This window comes from Maniola jurtina, chromosome 2 (genome assembly GCF_905333055.1).
Source record: "Maniola jurtina chromosome 2, ilManJurt1.1, whole genome shotgun sequence".
Lineage (NCBI taxonomy): Eukaryota > Metazoa > Arthropoda > Insecta > Lepidoptera > Nymphalidae > Maniola > Maniola jurtina.
Window position 1 is genome coordinate 9,014,655 of NC_060030.1, and position 19,162 is coordinate 9,033,816.

The 19,162-nt window shown below is 35.3% G+C and overlaps 3 protein-coding genes across 4 annotated transcripts in view; 2 read left to right on the top strand and 1 right to left on the bottom strand.

Moving 5' to 3' along the window:
- Positions 1-18,505, bottom strand: part of LOC123873143 (RING-box protein 2) — a 40,288-nt gene extending 21,783 nt beyond the window's left edge. The window contains exon 1 of the mRNA XM_045917856.1: positions 18,247-18,505. Within this exon, the coding sequence (XP_045773812.1) occupies positions 18,247-18,400 (154 nt within the window). The 5' untranslated portion in view covers positions 18,401-18,505. The remainder of the gene's footprint in view (positions 1-18,246) is intronic.
- LOC123873079 (facilitated trehalose transporter Tret1-like) lies at positions 1,306-9,169 on the top strand. Its single transcript, XM_045917773.1, has 4 exons — positions 1,306-1,806; positions 5,609-6,076; positions 6,532-6,645; positions 7,254-9,169. The coding sequence occupies exons 1-4, from the start codon at positions 1,732-1,734 to the stop codon at positions 8,511-8,513; spliced, it is 1,917 nt and encodes a 638-aa protein (XP_045773729.1). The 5' UTR covers positions 1,306-1,731; the 3' UTR covers positions 8,514-9,169.
- Positions 12,031-17,445, top strand: LOC123873086 (facilitated trehalose transporter Tret1-like). 2 transcript variants are annotated; one of them, XM_045917794.1, is made up of 4 exons: positions 12,031-12,287; positions 14,475-14,594; positions 15,171-16,451; positions 17,435-17,445. In XM_045917794.1, the coding sequence occupies exons 1-3, from the start codon at positions 12,201-12,203 to the stop codon at positions 16,434-16,436; spliced, it is 1,473 nt and encodes a 490-aa protein (XP_045773750.1). In that variant the 5' UTR covers positions 12,031-12,200; the 3' UTR covers positions 16,437-16,451; positions 17,435-17,445. The 2 variants fall into 2 exon arrangements, with proteins under 2 accessions (XP_045773750.1, XP_045773742.1); XM_045917786.1 differs by lacking the exon at positions 17,435-17,445 and having other exon boundaries at positions 15,171-16,651.
- Positions 18,506-19,162: the final 657 nt, after the last annotated feature.

Genomic DNA, 19,162 nt, shown 5'->3' on the forward strand with positions numbered 1-19,162 from the left:
TAACGACGAATTATCGATAACGTGATTTTGAGTATCTTTTACAATATTTGATATCTAGGTATACCTTATCTACTTAGATATTTCGTGTAAATTCTGATTAAACCTGAAAGAGGTGTGTTCGTGTCGATTCAGAAAAGAATAATAAAAAATGTATCATAAATTAGTACTGCAATATTGTTAGTAATAAAGTAACTTATAAGCGTAATTATACGAGGTTACTAAATGACTATAGCATGAGAATAACAAATAATTTTATGTTTCATGACACTATTTTACAAAGATCGTTCACGACTTAAGGTAGATTTTCCAGTTCAATTGATAAAGTTTAATACATGAACATAGCTATTTAATCACCCTTTCCTTCTGAAAAGGCGCGAAATGCTTTTTTTGGGAATCGATAGGTATGATAGCTGTATTAACAAGAATTAAATGACGAGTTTGTCGCACATGACTCAGGTCTTGTATAATGCAAAGACCAAAGTTCCCTAGTTGGCTTTCAGGACTGAAAACATTAGTTAATTTTCCAGGAAACGTTGCAACAGTTGCGGAACTTTCACAAGTATTACGTCATCATGAAAATTCTATTTGTAGGTGATGTTTATTGGTGGGTGTGTCTGTATAAATATATACCTATACAGAGCGAGTTAGAGGTAAAGATTTAGAGGTACACACATATTTATATGAGTAATTATTATGTATAATAAGATGATGCAGCAACTTCATCTCCGTAACTACAGTACGCGACAGATCGAGATGGCAATCGGGATACGAGGCGAGGGAACGCCCCGCACACCCGCGCTATCCCGCACCGGGTTAGCGCGGAGGCTGTGCGGGTGTGCGGGACGTCTCCAACCCGATTGCCATCTCAACCTTTCGCGCATTATGCTATGTCACTAATTAGATTATTTGTCCTATTTATATTAATAACGTTTATTTTCAGTTTGTTTTCCTTGTTTCATTGTAACTACCTTGTTCATTTAATTATGAAATAGTATAAAATCCTTAGTTATGGATATTTAACATAACATAGAGGAATTTAGATGCAGTTCTAACTAACTATCCGTCGCTCGGGTTCTTAGCAAAATTAAACAATTCTAACTAACGCTCTCACACATCCATATTTCAGGTGCAGACTTGGTGAAGGTTTCGTATGCGTTAACACACACTGAAAAAGTTCCGCACACATAGAAAAGCTGTAACGCCACGATGAGGGGGGAGCCTGCGGGGGACGCGACGGGGGCAGGGTTGGCGGCGATCAGCGGTGAGCGCTGCAAACCTTCTATAAAATACTGCGCTGCCATCTGCAAGTTTCAATAGATAACTTGAACTCTGAAGAAAGCGGTACATGCTGCCAACATTTTCGTACGTTGCCTCGCGTTTAAAACTGAATGTTGTGCACCCTTACAAATTACAAGACAACAGCGCGCGAAACAGAAATATAAATGGAAACAAGCAATTTTATTGCATTGAAATAAATATTATAAAAAACTCTCACGTTTTTGAACGTCCGTAGTGTGTCCAGTTGGACTGTATTTTAGTAGGCTCGTAGAGCCACTGTGCGTTTAGGCTGGCCTATATGCAAATAAATGATTTTTTAAGTGATGTGTGACTTTTATAAGTGAATTTGAAGACCTTGGAATACGCAAACGAATAAAAAAAAACTTTTGAAGTGATATTTATTAGGTAAAGACAATTTTCTGACACGGAAGAGGAAGAAGTGAAGTTTTCAAGATGAGCTTCAATAAGAACAACCCCAACGCCATGGGGAAGATTATGGGATATCTCAAACAGCTCTCCACCGAAATGGTAAGTTTATAAATTATGAATTTAAACATTTTAAATAAATCTCATCCAAGTTATTAGCACTATAATTGATGGTATAATAAGGGATAGTCTTGAATAATGATAATATAGTAAATAAGTGCCTTAGTGATCTTTAGGATAGAAAATTATTTATTGATATGTAAATCAATAGATTCGCTTAAAAGCTCTACATCTTAGTGGAAAGCTCTAGAAGAAAAAGCACGACGCGGCAGTCGTATCAGGGGGTTGCCTGGCAACCGCTGCCAAAGAGTACACAATCACTATGACGAACTGAAAAACTTTGAACAACTTAAATAAAAGATGCAAATGAACAAAAATATACTTAGTTAGGTACAATTTTCAAACGATAGTCAATTTAAAGAGGAGAAAAAATAGAACGAAGAAGTAAAAAAAAAAATCAAGCTACATAAGTACCTAGGTATTAACAAACAATATTTATTACAAAACTTTACTTAATTAACAGTTTAAATACGTACCTACTTAAGTAAATACAAATTAAAATACTTATTAATTATTTTGACATTACAACAAAAGTATATAAACCAAGAGAAATGGATGGCCTTGCAAGGTCGGCATTCTTAATAAGTAGCCTTTTACGATACTAAAAAAATTAAAGCTTTAAATATTATTTTCATTTTTAACCCCCGACCTAAAAAGAGGGGTGTTATAAGTTTGACGTATGTATCTGTGTATCTGTCTGTGGCATCGTAGCTCCTAAACTAATGAACCGAGTTTAATTTAGTTTTTTTTTGTTTGAAAGGTGGCTTGATCGAGAGTGTTCTTAGCTTTAATCCATGAAAATCGGTTCAGCCGTTTGAAAGTTGTCAGCTCTTTTCTAGTTACTGTAACCTTCACTTGTCGGGGGTGTTATGAATTTTTCATTTACACTTGTTACAATAGTTTTATTTGATAAACTAATTCTTCAGTGATTGATTTCGCCCATAAGCAACAACTTGTATATAGTAGGCACTAATTATTAAGTTCAATATTGGACTACTTCCTACGAATGAATGAGAAGGAGTTCTTATTCTGAGAGGAGAGCCGAGTTCAGTAATGAGCCGGCGATGGGCGGATGATGATGAAACTCGATATTGCAAATTATTTTAGTTTTAGTATGCCCAATATTGCGATAGTGGCGCCCTCGTACTGTAGACGACTAGCTTTAAGTGGTTCGAAGTGCGAAACAACTGAGCGATATTATGCAGCTCTATGCACTAGCTGTGAACGCCGATCCCCAGATTTCCGATAGGTGGCACCTTCCAATTTTTTTTTATAACAGCTATATGATTTGTTCAAATAGTAAATATGCAGCAACATGGCAGCAACTTACAGATAAATTTTCAGAAAAATATATAGAGCTTTTAAGCTTACCTATTGATATTTATGTATTTAAAAAAATAACAAACATACCGGACACAAAAATTTAAATCTTACCACTCCACTATCATCCAATTTAACAATTTAAAAATGATACAATATTAAATGCCAATTTCATTTTTGGTTCGCGCGCCAATATATTTGCGCAAACGCTCGCGATCTTGTTTTGTTTTTAAACTTTTTCATATTGCATTCAGAAATTAAAATAATAAATCGTATACGTATGTACCTGAAAACACCTAATGTGTGCAATGTGCATGTAAAGAACCTCGTTACCAGTAAGACTTATCCAGCAATTTCTGTTAGTGTCTTTCTGAAATTGCCTTTTAATCCTAAGCAATTTCCGAGCAAGTGGGAGAAAAATAATGTAATTGAATTTCTAATTTAATATTCAGTTTTACGGAACCATAATAGAGCGAGGCCCGACTTGCACTTGGCCGATTTTATTTAATTGCTCACGAACGAGAATAAATAGTTCATAGAGAATTAAGTGAAACTTATCTTAACTCTTCTCTTTATAGTCTATAGTTCAGTAACTTTGCATAAACAAATTACTTACGTCAGAATAAATTCTCAGTAAATTATGTTATATTATTATTATCTTCCAACTACATAATAAAAGTCTAACTTTGACTGACTGTCAGACAAAGCACAGCCGAAGCCGGTGGGTCTAGAAGCATGAAGCTTTGCACAGTGATTTCATAGCTTAGGTGAATATTAAAGAGGTGTCTGAGAATTCTAACAGTATCCTTAAAACCCAAAATCCATGCGGACGAAGTCGCGAGCATCAGCTAGTCTAAATAGATAAAAGGAAAAACTGACTGACTGACTGATCTATCAACGCACAGTTCAAACTAGGTGAATCGGGCTGAAATTCAGCTTGCAGATAGCTATTATGACGAGACTCGTTAACATTGAAAATTAAGCCCCTAAGGGGGTAAAATAGAGGTTTGAAATTTGTGTAGTCTACGCGGATGAAATCGCGGGAATAAGCTAGTAAAGAATAAAATAAAACTATCTTATCATTTAACGTTAAATTAACTCAAATAAAAATATGTATCAAAGAAGACCCAAATAAAGCCAACGAATAAGCGAAACAAGTTTTAGGGTTCCGTACCTTCAAAAAAAAAAGGAACACTATTATAGGATTACTTCGTTGTCTGTCTGTAGTGTCTATCAAGACCCGTCAAGGGAATCAAAACCTAGGGTATCTGCTTCCCGTTGACCTAGAATCATGAAATTTGGAATCTGCATATCTTATAGCACTTATATTTTAAAGGGAAAGGGAAAAACTGTGAATTTGTGTTCAAATCACAACAAAACTTGTGTTATTTTTTGTACGATGGTACGTAAACTTTGTCTGCGAGTCCTACTCGCACTTGACCGGTTTTTTACTTTATAGGCCTTCGTTCGATAAAAAATTATCGAAGTTATTAAGCACACAAATTAGGTACAACAATAACAATGACCTCCTTTTACACAATGTAACACAGAGTCTTTATGTCAGATAAATAATTTTCAAAAATCATTTGTGGACATCAGAACCAGCAGACTGCAGAACGAATCTTAATAGATATAAATAATGAAAAATTATACTACTTTTTGGGATGTTTTTGAGGTAATAAAATCAATTTTTTTAAACATTGGTATTGATAACATAGACACTAATTCTATATCGATAGATATAATAGTTATTTTGAATTGCATATAAACTTGAGATCATTGTAGTAAGGTACAATTTGTGCGACAGTGAATTTTTTCAATAAATAATAGTATCAACATAGGTGCAAAAGGATGTCTCATTTGTAGTGCGACAGTCAAAGAACTTGTTTATGGTATATAAATATATTTTAGACAAACATCATTATGCCCACAACGAAGACTACCGATAACATCAACAATCGATTGGAACAGTATTACAGTAGTCGTCGCGAACAGTGAAAAGTATTATTGTAGTAGCTGCTAATGGGCTGTTGGTGTGAAGTCTGGAAGTAGATTGGATTGATTCATCTTAATCTCGAATTATTCGTATGTCTCAGACTTAAGCCGAGGTGTCAATAAGGTCAGATGGTCTTCATGCATATCCGCAGGTTATCATGAACATGCATACCCTTATGCACACTTCAAGACGTAGTCATGAGCAATGTTTTCTCTATAATGTGACCCTAAGTTATCAATATGTATTATTATTGTCTTACGTACATAAGATAGTGGATACAATAAATGGACCTCGTTTGCGGATGTCTGCTCCAGTATTGCACGTAGTGAACTTATTTGACCACTCCTCACTGTCTAATTTATTTAAAATGTGCTGATAACTTTGTGGGTAATTTGCTTGAAATTACTGTAAGTAAATGCGTAAAATGAGCGAATACAATGATTATTAAATAAAACCTAATTATTCCAGGGTGGAAGCGAACAAAGTCGGCGCGTGCAACCCGACGAGGAACGGTTGTACCGTTCGTCGCGTGGTCCTAAATACGCTCGAGTTCCATCACGGCCAACGCTTTCCGCATCTACGACCTGCACGTCCCTCGCAACATCCTGTGGTTCTCAAGGGACCCTTGCGCCCAACTACGCCACTATCCCTGAGATCGTGTCTACTGAAAGCAGCAGCGAGGACGAACAAGATTCTTTCGAAAAAACTCGCCGGCATTTCCAACAACTACGACAAATCAGTCTAGGGAACGAATTTAAATATAAAATGGAGATGGAGATCAAGAGTGCCAAGGAAGAAAATATACGCAATTCCGTGCCATTTGTAAAACAACTAAGCACGGAAAGTAATAAAGTTAAAACAGATGCTAATCTAGCAATCAACGGAGATGCTCTACCATACGGACCCACCACTCAGCGACTCTATCTGTGGACTCAGGTTAGTTTAGTTAGTTGTATTATTACGTAAGTTTGCATTAATATACAAAAAATGATATCCTATGTATGGTATGGATTCCACCAGTTTACATATTGAAAAAAAAAACAAAACTTAAAAAGCTACCGGATATGTTAAAATAGAACTTTATGGAAAACGTAGATACTAAGTAAACTATGGGGTAATAATCTTCGTTTACTTAAAGGTACAGCTACAGGCATAAAGGCACTAAATACATACGTTGTATAACAACATAAAAGTCCGAATCGCTCACTGAACTTCAGATATTTCTAGCTTCGGTTAACATGAAAACGTGTAGCAATTTCCTTCATAGAACACAAAATTGAAAGTTTTGTAATAAAATATGTCGAAGACAAAAATTCGTCAGGTGTGTTCTTATTATGAATTAAAGTATTTACGAGGTGACTTAAAATTATTTATGTTAATTTTTTTTACAGGTTTTTGCAGCTTTTGCTGTGTCAATGGGATCGCTTATTGTTGGATTCACGTCAGGCTACACATCTCCTGCACTCCTTAGCATGAATGAAACGTTGTCTATAACAAAAGATGAGGTAAATTGATTATTTTAATAATGTTTTTAATAATGTGTAATTAATTTTGAGATTCCGAATAAAGATGATAATATATCTTTACTTTTTATCAGCCATTGCATTTGAGAATACTCGGTACTTACGCGCCTCTCACACCTTCCTAGGGCAGATTCCCGGGCCTTTTGTTCGCCTTTTATACTTATATCTCTTTTGTTATGCAATAAAGGTTTAAAAAAAGATAGCCCAGTGGTTCGATACTGCATACACCATCGACACACAAAACCGTCATTTTTTATCGTTTGCGTAAGGTGCAGAAATCCTTTGTGGGATCGAGTATACGCTATTATAACATGATTCCGAAAGAGTTCTCAGATTTGCCACTGCATACATTTAAGCACTGTGTTCAAAAACATTTTTGTTAAGTCGACTTATGAGGTTGACGATGCAATTGACAATTTCGTAGTGACAAAGTTGCATGGAAGCAATTGGCTTTGCATTCACCATATCACAATTCAACCCCGAATGGGGTGAAATAGGGGTTTGCAATATGTGTAGTCCACGCAGACGAAGTCGGGGGTTTAAGCTAGTGAAACATTTAGTTAACATATTGTGTTTTCTATCGTTTACAGGGTAGCTGGGTCGGAGGGCTGATGCCCTTGGCTGCTCTGGTGGGTGGCATCGTTGGTGGTCCTTTAATAGAATACGTCGGACGAAAATTAACGATTATGTGCATATCAATACCGTTTTTCATCGGCTGGATGCTGATTGCAAATGCAGCTACCGTCACATTGGTGTTTGCTGGAAGAGCTCTCTGTGGTATTTGCGTTGGAGTTGGAAGCCTCGCTTTTCCAGTTTATGTTGGAGAAACAATACAACCTGAAGTACGTGGCGCATTAGGACTTTTACCAACAGCGTTCGGTAATATTGGAATTCTGCTCGCATTTTTTGCTGGAAATTTTCTGAACTGGTCAAATTTAGCTTTTCTCGGCGCAGCATTGCCAGTTCCAGTATTTTTGTTAATGATTATCGCCCCCGAGACACCAAGATGGTATGTTTCAAAAGGCCGTGCTGATGACGCTCGAAAATCTCTACAATGGTTACGAGGAAAGAATGTGGATACTGAAAAGGAGATGAGAGACCTCATGCGGTCGCAAACTGAATCGGATCTCACAAAAGGAAGCAATACGCTTGGTCAGTTATTTTCAAAGAAATACCTACCAGCAGTATTGATATCGCTAGGTCTTATGTTATTCCAACAGTTGAGTGGTATTAACGCCGTAATTTTTTATGCATCTGAACTTTTCATAATGGCCGGCAGTTCTTTAGACAAGGACATGTGTAGTATCATAATTGGTGTAGTAAACTTTGTGTCAACATTTATTGCAACTGCCATTATTGACCGTTTAGGAAGAAAAATGCTACTTTACATTTCATCCATTTCAATGATTACAACTTTAACTGTGCTAGGATCTTATCTGTATATTAGAGATATGAAGGTCGATGTTAGTAGCTACGGATGGTTGCCACTGGCCTGCCTGATGATATATGTACTGGGTTTCTCTATCGGGTTTGGTCCCATTCCGTGGTTGATGTTGGGTGAAATCTTACCGTCCAGAATTCGAGGGACAGCTGCATCACTGGCTACCGGCCTAAACTTTGCATGCACATTCATAATTACTACTTCATTCCACAAAATTGTACAATTGATTAACATGTCCGGAGCGATGTGGTTATATTCTGTAGTATGTATAGTTGGACTACTGTTCGTGATATTTTTCGTGCCTGAGACTAAGGGCAAGAGCTTAGAGGAAATTGAAAAGAAATTGACGGGTGGTTCGCGGAGAGTTCGTAGCATCAGCAGCAATAAGCCAACTATCAATAGCTGTTAGATACAAAATTACAGCGCATTAAATGCGTTGCGCAATACATTCCAGGATGCAGTGGTTGCATGTCCTACCCTACTCGCGGAAACGTATAGATAGGCAATTAGGAAGGCTTTGTGGGATTTGTGTGGCACGCTGATTATTCACCGTGCACTTTGAAGACTGATTTGGATTGTATTCATAGAATAAAAGTTTGTAAATATAGAAAGTCAATAGAATAATATCTAAGTGATAAATAGTTCCTTCCTATTGTAATATTATATATTCTTAGTAAAATAAATATTGTTTAAACTTTTGAAGTATAGTCAAATGTCGTGAACATTTAGATAACTTATCGGCCCAGTACTTTTTGGCAGGCGCACATTAAGAAAAATAAATTATTTACTTATTTTGATAATTTCATTTGTATAGCTAGTTTCCAATAATATATTTAAAAAGGTGATCTGTGTAAGTAGTATACAACTAAATATATTCATATTTGAATATACTTAATATCATGACAAATATATTTATTCCAATTATTATATTTTGTGATTTAGTCATTAGTTTAGCTTAGTAGCAAAATCGTTAGGCTAAGAACTTAATGAAAAATGACTTCGTATATTACGGACGTCATTCTTATTTAATTTGTTATATTATTTCAATATAAAATATAAAAGTAACATGAAGTTTTTTTTTTGTCACCTGATCCCGTTAGTCAGACATTCGAGTCTACGTGTAAATCGCTATAACAAATCTAATTTTAACCCTGTAAATGTATCTTTTACATCCGGCGTCACCAGAAAGTAGAAAATTCCGATGTAAGTAAGTACTTATCCATATTAATATTATAAATAAAAGTGTTTTTTTTTTTTTTAATTCAGATACAGGTTAGCCCTTGACTGCAATCTCACCTGGTGTGAAGTGATGAATGATGATGCAGTCTAAGATGGAAGCGGGCTTACCTGGAAGAGGTATGGCAGTTTTCATTGAAACCATAATCCTTTTGGTTTCTACACGGCATCGTACCGGAACGCTAAATCGCTTGGCGGCACGGCTTTGCCGGTAGGATGGTAACTAGCTACGGCCGAAGCTTCCTACCAGGTTGTGGCTTATAGAGATAGGCTTGCGCTTGACGACAATCATGCCTAATAAAATGCAATTATGAATTTTAGGTTAGAGGTGCTTGCCTAGAACATGCCTATATACTCGCCTTGACAGTAGGTATGTTTAGCTTATGCGTAGCAGGAAACACTGACGGAGCAACAGGTCTAAAGATTTTAATAAATGTCTTTGGTTTTAGTCTTGTTGAGGGAGTAAAACTGAATTGGTAACGTCACAAAAAACCTCTCTTGAAATAAAAAAAAATATACTTAAGGGGCATGAGACCGGCTTGCCCGCGAAATTCAAATTTAATTTGGTTTTTCGCAATTTGTAAACTAATACGACAACGTAGGCTTATGGCATTCTGATTCAATTCAATGAATATTGAATTGAAGATTTTTATATAAACCTGTGAGGATGATACTGTCATTGTCGGAATCAGAATGCCATAAGCCTACGTTGTCGTATTAGTTTACAAATTGCGAAAAACCAAATTAAATTTGAATTTCGCGGGCAGGCCGGTCGCTTCGCCCTTAAGCCTTAAACTTAGAGGAGGCTCGTCCAACACCGGGAGGAATGGCGCGCGCATGAAGAGGCCTATGTACAAGAACGGATAAAAATATATACATTATACATAAGTACTTAAAAGCTAACAAAATTAATAAGAAGATGAATACAAGTGAACATTAGCTTTATTCATTTATTTATTAGCATAATGTGTACTACTGATAAATTTAAAATATATGTCGTACCTACTCAGTTAGATGTATGACTGTTTACTCAGCATACGCTTAATTACATTAAATGGGATTAACAGGGCTCTCTCCGTCACTCGCTTCATACAATCGTAGTTCCAATTTCATTTGAATATTAAGCAACCAAAGTCCATGAAATTTTGCAGACATATTCTAGAAACTAATGTCTGTGGTGTTTTAGATTTTTCTAAAAATATGTGGTTTTAAAATTACAGGGGCTCAAAGATTTGTATGTAAATTTTTAAGACCGCGTAACTTTGAATCCGAATATTTTAACAGAAATCTGGAAAACCACAGACATAGATATTAGTTTCTAGAATATGTCTGCAAAATTTCATGGACTTTGGTTGCTTAATATTCAAATTAAATTGGAACTATGTTTGTATGAAGCGAGTGACGGAGAGACCCCTCTTAAGCGTGATTTGATGGTTACCAAACAATTTAAATGCGCCACTATACGGACTGTTCGATATGTAGAGTTCTAAACATAGAAATCAGGTAAGATCAGAAAAAATTAATAGAAGACTAAAGACAATAGATGATGAATAGCTGAAATATTTTTTTTTAATTGGTGGCTTTTATGATTTGGTAAAAGATCCTGGTTACGTAGAAATATCAAAGATACTAAACACTCTTTGAAAGGGAACTTTGGCACCGTTAAATACGTACTACGATGGCAATGTAAGTACAAAAGATAAAACTATGTTTAAAAACGATTACTGCAAAATCAATGTCGTTTTCCAGTTAAAATATATTGAAATCGGTTCAAAAGTGATTCAATTAAAAGAAACGTTCAACACAGACATACGGGAAACTGGGTATATCATGAACAACAATAACCGTACAATCCTACTCATGGAATAACTAAAGTTGATTTATAAATTGATTTAATTCATAATAAAATAATTGCAACACATTGTTGTGCTGTTTGCATCCAATCAGATGTTCCGGTTATTGTTTATGCTCACGTTAGGCGAATTGATTACATCCATAAATTTTGTTTACAAGGAGTTCCTAGATTCACAAACAACATGTGCCACGCTTTATAGAGAATCTTAGCCTATTTCTTTAAACACATGATATACCTAACATAAAATGAAAAGGCAGTTAGTATTTACATAGGTTTTGTTTTTGTATTGAAGTTGAAGTTTATTGAAATAAACATACGAGTAGCTACGAGTAGATAATCTAACTAAATCTAAGCCTACAAAAGATTAGGGCACCAGCTTGAAGCTCTTTTACGATATTAGCAGAGACTATTTAATTTGAAGATAAATATGTAACTGATATTTATATTACCTACTTGCATTTGTCTAATCAACTCAATAAATTTTATCCTCTTAGTAATCCCAACACGCTGCAACAGCGGTACTGTTGCAGCGTGTTGAAGTAGGTGCCGTGTGGAAACCAAAGTAATATGGGTTTAATGAAAACCCAGATCCAGATTAGCCCGCTTCCATCTTAGACCACGTCATCACTTACCATCAGATAAGATCGCAGCCAAGGGCTAACTTGTATCTGAATAAAAATAAAAAAGACATGATGCTGCAACCAAAAAACCAGCCTAACTCTCTGAAGTTTTATAGCAGAACTATCGTGGTCGTGTTCAATGATGCTGGGCGGGCGTGAAATTCAAAATACTTAAACAGTGCATGAACACATCGGAAAACAAGTCAGTTTTGTAAATCAATTTGAGTGCTCCTATAAATCGCTAAGACTGCGCAGGGACATATTCATTTCTTGAATGCACCATGTACGTTCAACATTGATATCACAGTGCTCGGCTAAATTCAGTAATTCACTTGTGAATTGTGGTTGAATTTTTGTATGGTGAACGTATTACATATAAACAAAAATGAAGATATTAATGAGAGCTGATACGCATTATAGCATTGTTGTAAGTGGCAGTGAATATGAAAAGCCGAAATATACATTTTCACAGGTAGGTGATTATTTTAGTTCTTTTTAAAATTTAAATTTAAAAATCATAACCCTTCCTTTCGGCTTTGCCGTAGTCGGGTAAAAATACAATATAAAATTAAAGGAATTGTTCAAACCTTTTTGTAAAAATATGTCTGTACAATTTAAAGGTACTTACTTCGGTACAACTTACGTATCGAAGCTACGACTCAAACTGTTAGGTCTAGAAATTTATAATTTTGCGTGCAACACAAACGCCCAAGCAGAAACGTGGCAAGTTAGCTATTTAAATATTACAAAAAAAAAATTAAGGGTTCCGTAGTAAAACTAGGAACAAACATTGTTTCGCCCAGCCCATCTATCCGCCTATCTGTCATAGTCATTAACCCCCGACCCAAAAAGAGGGGTGTTATAAGTTTGACGTGTGTATCTGTGTATCTGTGTGTCTGTGTATCTGTGTATCTGTCTGTGGCACCGTAGCGCCTAAACTAATGAACCGATTTTAATTTAGTTTTTTTTTGTTTGAAAGGTGGCTTGATCGAGTGTTCTTAGCTATAATCCACGAAAATCAGTTCAGCCGTTTGAAAGTTATCAGCTCTTTTCTAGTTACTGTTACCTTAACTTGTCGGGGGTGTTATAAATTTTTAATTTACACTTGTTTTAAAAAGAATCTGTTGCAGATGTAGACCCGTTGGCAGTTATAAAAACCTTTTACCGTAGTTTTACGGAATCGACCTACAGATTTATTTTATTGATATTTAACTTGATGCAACAAACATTATTAATCAACACGCATACCTAATTTCATTGGTCATTATAAATTACCTAAATAATACATTACATTAATTGTTGTATAATATGGTTGAATAAAATTAATCAATTCAGCGATGAAGCCAGTGTTGCTAAAATGAGGAAAAGTAAGATGTACCTAGGAATTATATTCCTATTACTGACATTAACAAAATAAGAAATTCTTTTTGAATCTTGATAACATGATTTAAATATTTTGCGGTATAAATACCTTTTGACTACGTTAACGTACCATGAATGATTTAGTCTACGCTTTATAACCTTATCAATTAATTAAACCCAAAACATTATGACTGAACATTCTTCAAAAATGACCGATTAAAGTAATATTAAAATCTCTTCGCAAATTGTAAAACAAGGTAATGCGCCCTCTTAACAAAAAAACTGGACTCCATGATAAAATACGAGTATATTTATATTAATATAGCATTAAGTTTTAATTTCAAAACAGCGACGTAACTGATTATTATTATTATTTTTTCAAAAATTTGGATTTTTTCTTTCGGACTAACTAGATGTATCTTTTTTACATTGGTAGATCTTTGCACATTATAAATGTGGCAAATATGCATTGACAATGATATCGATTACATGAAGTGATTTAGTGGTCGTGTATGTAAGTGGAAACAATGATTGTTGATGATTGCTTAAATTGTTTGTATGCAGTCCGCACACACCTCCCGACCATGCCGTCATATCCAATTCACTCAATAGACGTCATTAAGAAAGTTCATTGTACACTTGCGAACAAATCTGTTAATTATTAACAATGTCTAACAAATATACATAACAAAAGTTTAACATTATGTACTTAGATATCAAATGCCGAATATTTTTTCCGATCAATTACATTGCAGACGAATCCTATATCTACAAATATGTGCAGTTATAGCACATTTTACATTTATTCTGTAGAATACTAGTTGATGCTCGCGACATCATCTTACGTAGATTTAGGTTTTTGAATAATTGAAACAATATTAAACCATACGTATAAACCACTCTTTTGAATCACTCTATCTATTTAAAAGATCTAAGTGTTCAAACAGACAGCGGAAAGCAACTTTATACAAGCTGACGCCCGCGACTTCGTCTGCGTGGATTTAGGTTTTTCAAAATCCCGTGGGAACTCTTTGGTTTTCCCGGGTAAAAAGTAGCCTATGTGCTAATCCAGGATATTATCTATCTCCATTCCGAATTTCAGCCAAATCCGTCCGGTAGTTTTTGCGTGAAGGAGTAACAAACATACACACACACACACACACACACACACATACACACACATACAAACTTTCGCCTTTATAATATTATAGTGTGACTGTGTAGAGATTATGTAGGCAGGGCGTCTCAGTGGGCTCAGCAAGTAAGTATTATAAACAGTACTTTATTTATTTCACAGATATTAGCTGCAATTGCCGTATCGATGGGATCGATGATTGTGGGATATTCTTCTGCATATACATCGCCTGCGCTGGTGACAATGCAAAATAGCACGAGCATATCCGTTTCAGAGGAAGAAGTATGTTTTTAAAATAGCTAAATCAAAAAATACGTATAAAAAACCAATAAAGTGCGAGTCGGACTCGGCCACGAAGGGTTCCGTACCATCGCACGAGAAATCCTAAAACAGTAAAATTAAAATATCTAAAAAACACCAATTAAATCAACAACATTATATTCTATCTATATGTTGTTGATATTGTTCTTATACGTATTTATTCAAAAATGTTATACATAAGTACATACATAAGCTGTACATAAGCTCGTGATAGCCCAGTTGTTAAAACGTCCGCCTCCTAATCTGAGGTCGGGGATTCGATCCCGGGCACGCACCGCTAACTTTTCAGTTATGTGCGTTTTAAGTAATTAAATATCACTTGATTTAACGGTAAAGGAAAACGTGAGGAATGCCTGAGAGTTCTCCTTATTCTCAAACGTGTGTGAAGTCTGCCAATCCGCACTAGGCCAGCGTGGCAGACTATGGCCTAAACCCTTTCCATTCTGAGAGGAGAGCCGTACTCAGTAGTGGGGCGGAAATGGGTTGATCAGGTACATACATAACCACTTATAAATAATATCATAATTTACTTCACAGGCAAGCTGGGTTGGTGGTCTTATGCCGTTAGCTGCATTAGCAGGAGGAGTGCTAGGAGGCCCTTTGGTGGACTATATCGGCCGACGAAGAACTATTCTTTTCACAGCAGTTCCGTTCTTTGTTGGCTGGATGTTAATAGCTACTGCCAAAATTGTTCACTTGGTGCTTGCCGGACGGGCAATATGCGGCCTATGTGTAGGTATCGGTTCCTTAGCTTTTCCCGTGTATCTTGGAGAAACGATTCAACCAGAAGTTCGCGGCACTTTAGGATTGTTCCCCACCGCCATTGGAAATATTGGTATTCTAATTTGTTACGTTGCTGGAAAATATCTTGATTGGTCTCAACTGGCGTACCTTGGTGCGGCTCTGCCTGTTCCATTCTTAGTACTCATGTTTATGATCCCTGAAACGCCTCGTTGGTATATTTCTCGCGGACGAAACGAAGAAGCTCGTAAAGCTTTGCAGTGGCTTCGCGGTTATAATACTAAAATTGATAACGAGATGCGCGACATAGCTCTTTCAGACGCTGAGATAGAAAACGGATCGAGCGTTAGAGAAATACTTAACATGAAATATATGAAATCGATATTAATTTGCTTAGGCCTTATGGCTTTTCAACAGATGTCTGGAATAAACGCTGTTATATTTTACACGGTTAAGATATTTAAAATGTCTGGAAGTTCTGTTGATGAAAATCTATCTACAATCATTGTAGGTCTTGTTAATTTTATATCAACATTTTTTGCCACAGCTCTCATCGATAGAGCCGGACGTAAAAGGTTGCTTTATATTTCATCTGTGACTATGACTATTACACTTGTTGTTTTAGGTTCATTTTTTTACACACGTGACAATTTAAATTTAGATGTATCGAAATTGGGATGGCTTCCCCTTACAAGTATTATGATTTATTTGCTTGGGTTTTCATTAGCATTTGGTCCGATACCGTGGCTAATGATGGGTGAAATATTGCCTGCTAAAGTCAGAGGAGGTGCTGCATCGATCTGTACTGCTTTTAACTGGCTCTGCACATTCACAGTAACAAAAACTTTCCATAATATTTTAGTAGGTATAGGACCCGCAGGTACGTTTTGGTTATTTGGTTGTATTTGTTTTATTGGTTTATTTTTTGTTGTCATATGTGTCCCAGAAACGAGAGGCAAAAGTCTTGAACAAATTGAAAATAAAATGACCGGCAGAATTATACCAAGGAGTCGCAGAATGAGTTCGATTGCAAATATAAAGCCACTTCCTAGTGGTTGCTAAGTTGTAGTAATTAATGTAATGAAAGCAAAAGGTATATAGGTATTTATTATTACTTATTAGTTGTTGTCATCTAGTAAAATCTGAATTGTGTAAATATAGAGTAGTCCTTTCTGACAAGATTCACAAGACCCAAAAACAGGGGTGTTATAAGTTTGACGTGTGTATCTGTGTTTCTGTGTATCTGTGTATCTGTCTGTGGCATCGTAGCTCCTAAACTAATGAACCGATATTAATTTAGTTTTTTTTGTTTGAAAGGTGGCTTGATCGAGTGTGTTCTTAGCTATAATCCAAGAAAATCGGTTCAGCCGTTTGAGAGTTATCAGCTCTTTTCAAGTTACTGTAACCTTCACTTGTCGGGGGTGTTATAAATTTTTAATTTACACTTGTTATATATACGTAGGTATAGAAGATAAAAATAGTAGTAGAAGCTAGGTCATAGAAAAATATGATTATTGTATATTTAAATTTTCCAATTGATGTAAACCATATTGTACCTATTTAGAATAGTCGCTAACAACTATATTTAGCTATGTTTTATAAGTGTAACTATAGTGAGAGGTTTCGGATCTTAACCAACCCTAGATGGTTTCGAAACTAGTCGGGCTTGTTTCGAATACACATGTGAGTAAAGCCATATTCTTTATACATTTAGGTTTTGTACCTACTTAGATTAAATTATAATACATAATAATATATCTACTTAATTAAATAATTTTTTGTATAAACTACTTGTTAGTTGAAACTGACTGGTTTTCTATTACAATTTGAGTGTGTATCAGTATGTGTATGTAGTGGTTTGTATGTACTGAAACTTTCCCTTATAATTTTCAAAATAATAACTTTTGGTAGATGTGGTGTGGTGTGGCAACTTCACCCTAGCATTCCACATGTCATAGGCTATGTGATGATAATAATATGACAAATCCAATATAGAGAATATTAAGAACAGTTATTGTAAGAAACAAAAACCAAGAAATATTTTGGTAAGAAATACTTAGTTAATTTAATTGTATATACGTATGACATATTATGTCGCAGAAAAATGATGATACTGGAATTTGATGAAATCCTGGCAGATTACATTGGAACTATGATTGAATTGAAGATAACAATTGAATTTGATCATTATATTTAATTTTATAAATTTTACAAATCCCAGTTTTTATCATTTCCCTGCGACTATAGGTTTCTTAAATATGAACCTATTCTTGTGTAGTTTCATGGTACATTAAAAGAGGTATTAAATATGTAATTTTCATTCCTAATTAATGTGTTTTATTCAAATAAATTTAGGACACCTATAAGTGTAAAGTACTATTGATTTTACTTTTTTGTTATGTGATCTATTATAATTAGTGAAATGATTAATTAGTAGTACAATATTTTATTTTTTACAATGAAGATTACTATCTAATACTTACTTTACACATCTAAAATACTGTTAGTGTTTAAAACGATGAAAAAAACAAGGTGAGGAAACCTGCATGCATGAGTATTCTCTATATTTAATGTTCTCAAAGGTTAGTGAAGTCAGTTTATCCGCAATGGGCCAGCGGGCAGGCTATAGCTTAAACTTAAACCCTACTCATTCTAAGAGGAGACTCGTATTCAGTAGTGTGCCAGCAATGAGTTGATTCTGATGATGATGAATAAAAGAAAATAGTGCCCTCAGTGTAACTGTAGGTACCACAATAGTTTGCCATATTGAAGAAGCACAATACTGCAACTCTCAGCTTTTATCACACCTCCAAAGTTTCCTATGGGCTCTCAGGCCATAGATAGCCTGATACAATGAACAAAACTAACTTACCCATGACTTGAACGCGGCAAATAGCACAGGTATCACATTCAACATCCCAGCTCCACATCGCCACTGCATTCCATTTCTTCAATGTAAACATTTTGTCCGGCTTTTGTCCATCACTATCGCCTTTATCAAGCGATTCACAGTCTTCCCCGGACATTTTTAATATCTAAAAATCTTAAATCTTGATAAAGTTTGAAATGCAATGTTGTTTATTATTTGATTTTTGATTTCATTGACGTTTGCATAAATTGACAAAATATTACCAGTGCTGCCAGCGCGTTTGTAAAAAAATGCACCAAGTCATTCTAAAAATTGCTCTAGATTGTCCTAAACACTAAAAAAAGCATTGAATCGTTGAACTTGAGAATAAACTTATATTCCGTTTTTAAGTTTATTTTAGAAGGTATTGAAACTTACTTAAATTAAGTCCCCGAATTAACTAGGAGGCACGGGACTCTAAAAAGGTAAGAAAGGTACTAGGGTACTAGATTTCGCATTAGACACTACCTATTTAAAGTCATATACAGTTGAATTTAAAAATGCATTAGTTTAGTACCTAAAGTACTAAGTTGACAACATTGCAAATGCCAGTTTTTGACGTTTTGGTTATAGTGACAGCTGACATTGACGTGACAAAAAACCATCAAAAAACCTAAGATTTATGGGTAACATTGGTATAGTGAGGTTTTTAAAATGCCACCATACCATGGCATGCCATTCTTTTGAATGGAATTTAAATACATAGAGATACACGCGACCCCCGACCACCACCCCTGTGGTGTTATTAACCAAACAATAGACTTACGTTTTATGTAAATAAGGTATCTAGGCATATTAAAATATTTTTAGGCAAGTAAAGTCTAAAAGCCATAAAATAGAATATCTAGGTATGGGGTAGTAATTATTATGAAAAACTCGT

What these genes read in the sequence shown, in the direction of transcription:
- LOC123873079 (XM_045917773.1), top strand. Translation starts at nt 1,732, where the DNA reads ATGAGCTTCAATAAGAACAACCCCAACGCCATGGGGAAGATTATGGGA. An exon ending in AACAGCTCTCCACCGAAATG is followed by an intron (nt 1,807 to 5,608) that starts GTAAGTTTATAA and finishes TAATTATTCCAG; the next exon opens with GGTGGAAGCGAACAAAGTCG. An exon ending in TGTCTATAACAAAAGATGAG is followed by an intron (nt 6,646 to 7,253) that starts GTAAATTGATTA and finishes TATCGTTTACAG; the next exon opens with GGTAGCTGGGTCGGAGGGCT.
- LOC123873086 (XM_045917794.1), top strand. Translation starts at nt 12,201, where the DNA reads ATGAAGATATTAATGAGAGCTGATACGCATTATAGCATTGTTGTAAGT. An exon ending in CGAAATATACATTTTCACAG is followed by an intron (nt 12,288 to 14,474) that starts GTAGGTGATTAT and finishes TTTATTTCACAG; the next exon opens with ATATTAGCTGCAATTGCCGT. An exon ending in TATCCGTTTCAGAGGAAGAA is followed by an intron (nt 14,595 to 15,170) that starts GTATGTTTTTAA and finishes TTTACTTCACAG; the next exon opens with GCAAGCTGGGTTGGTGGTCT.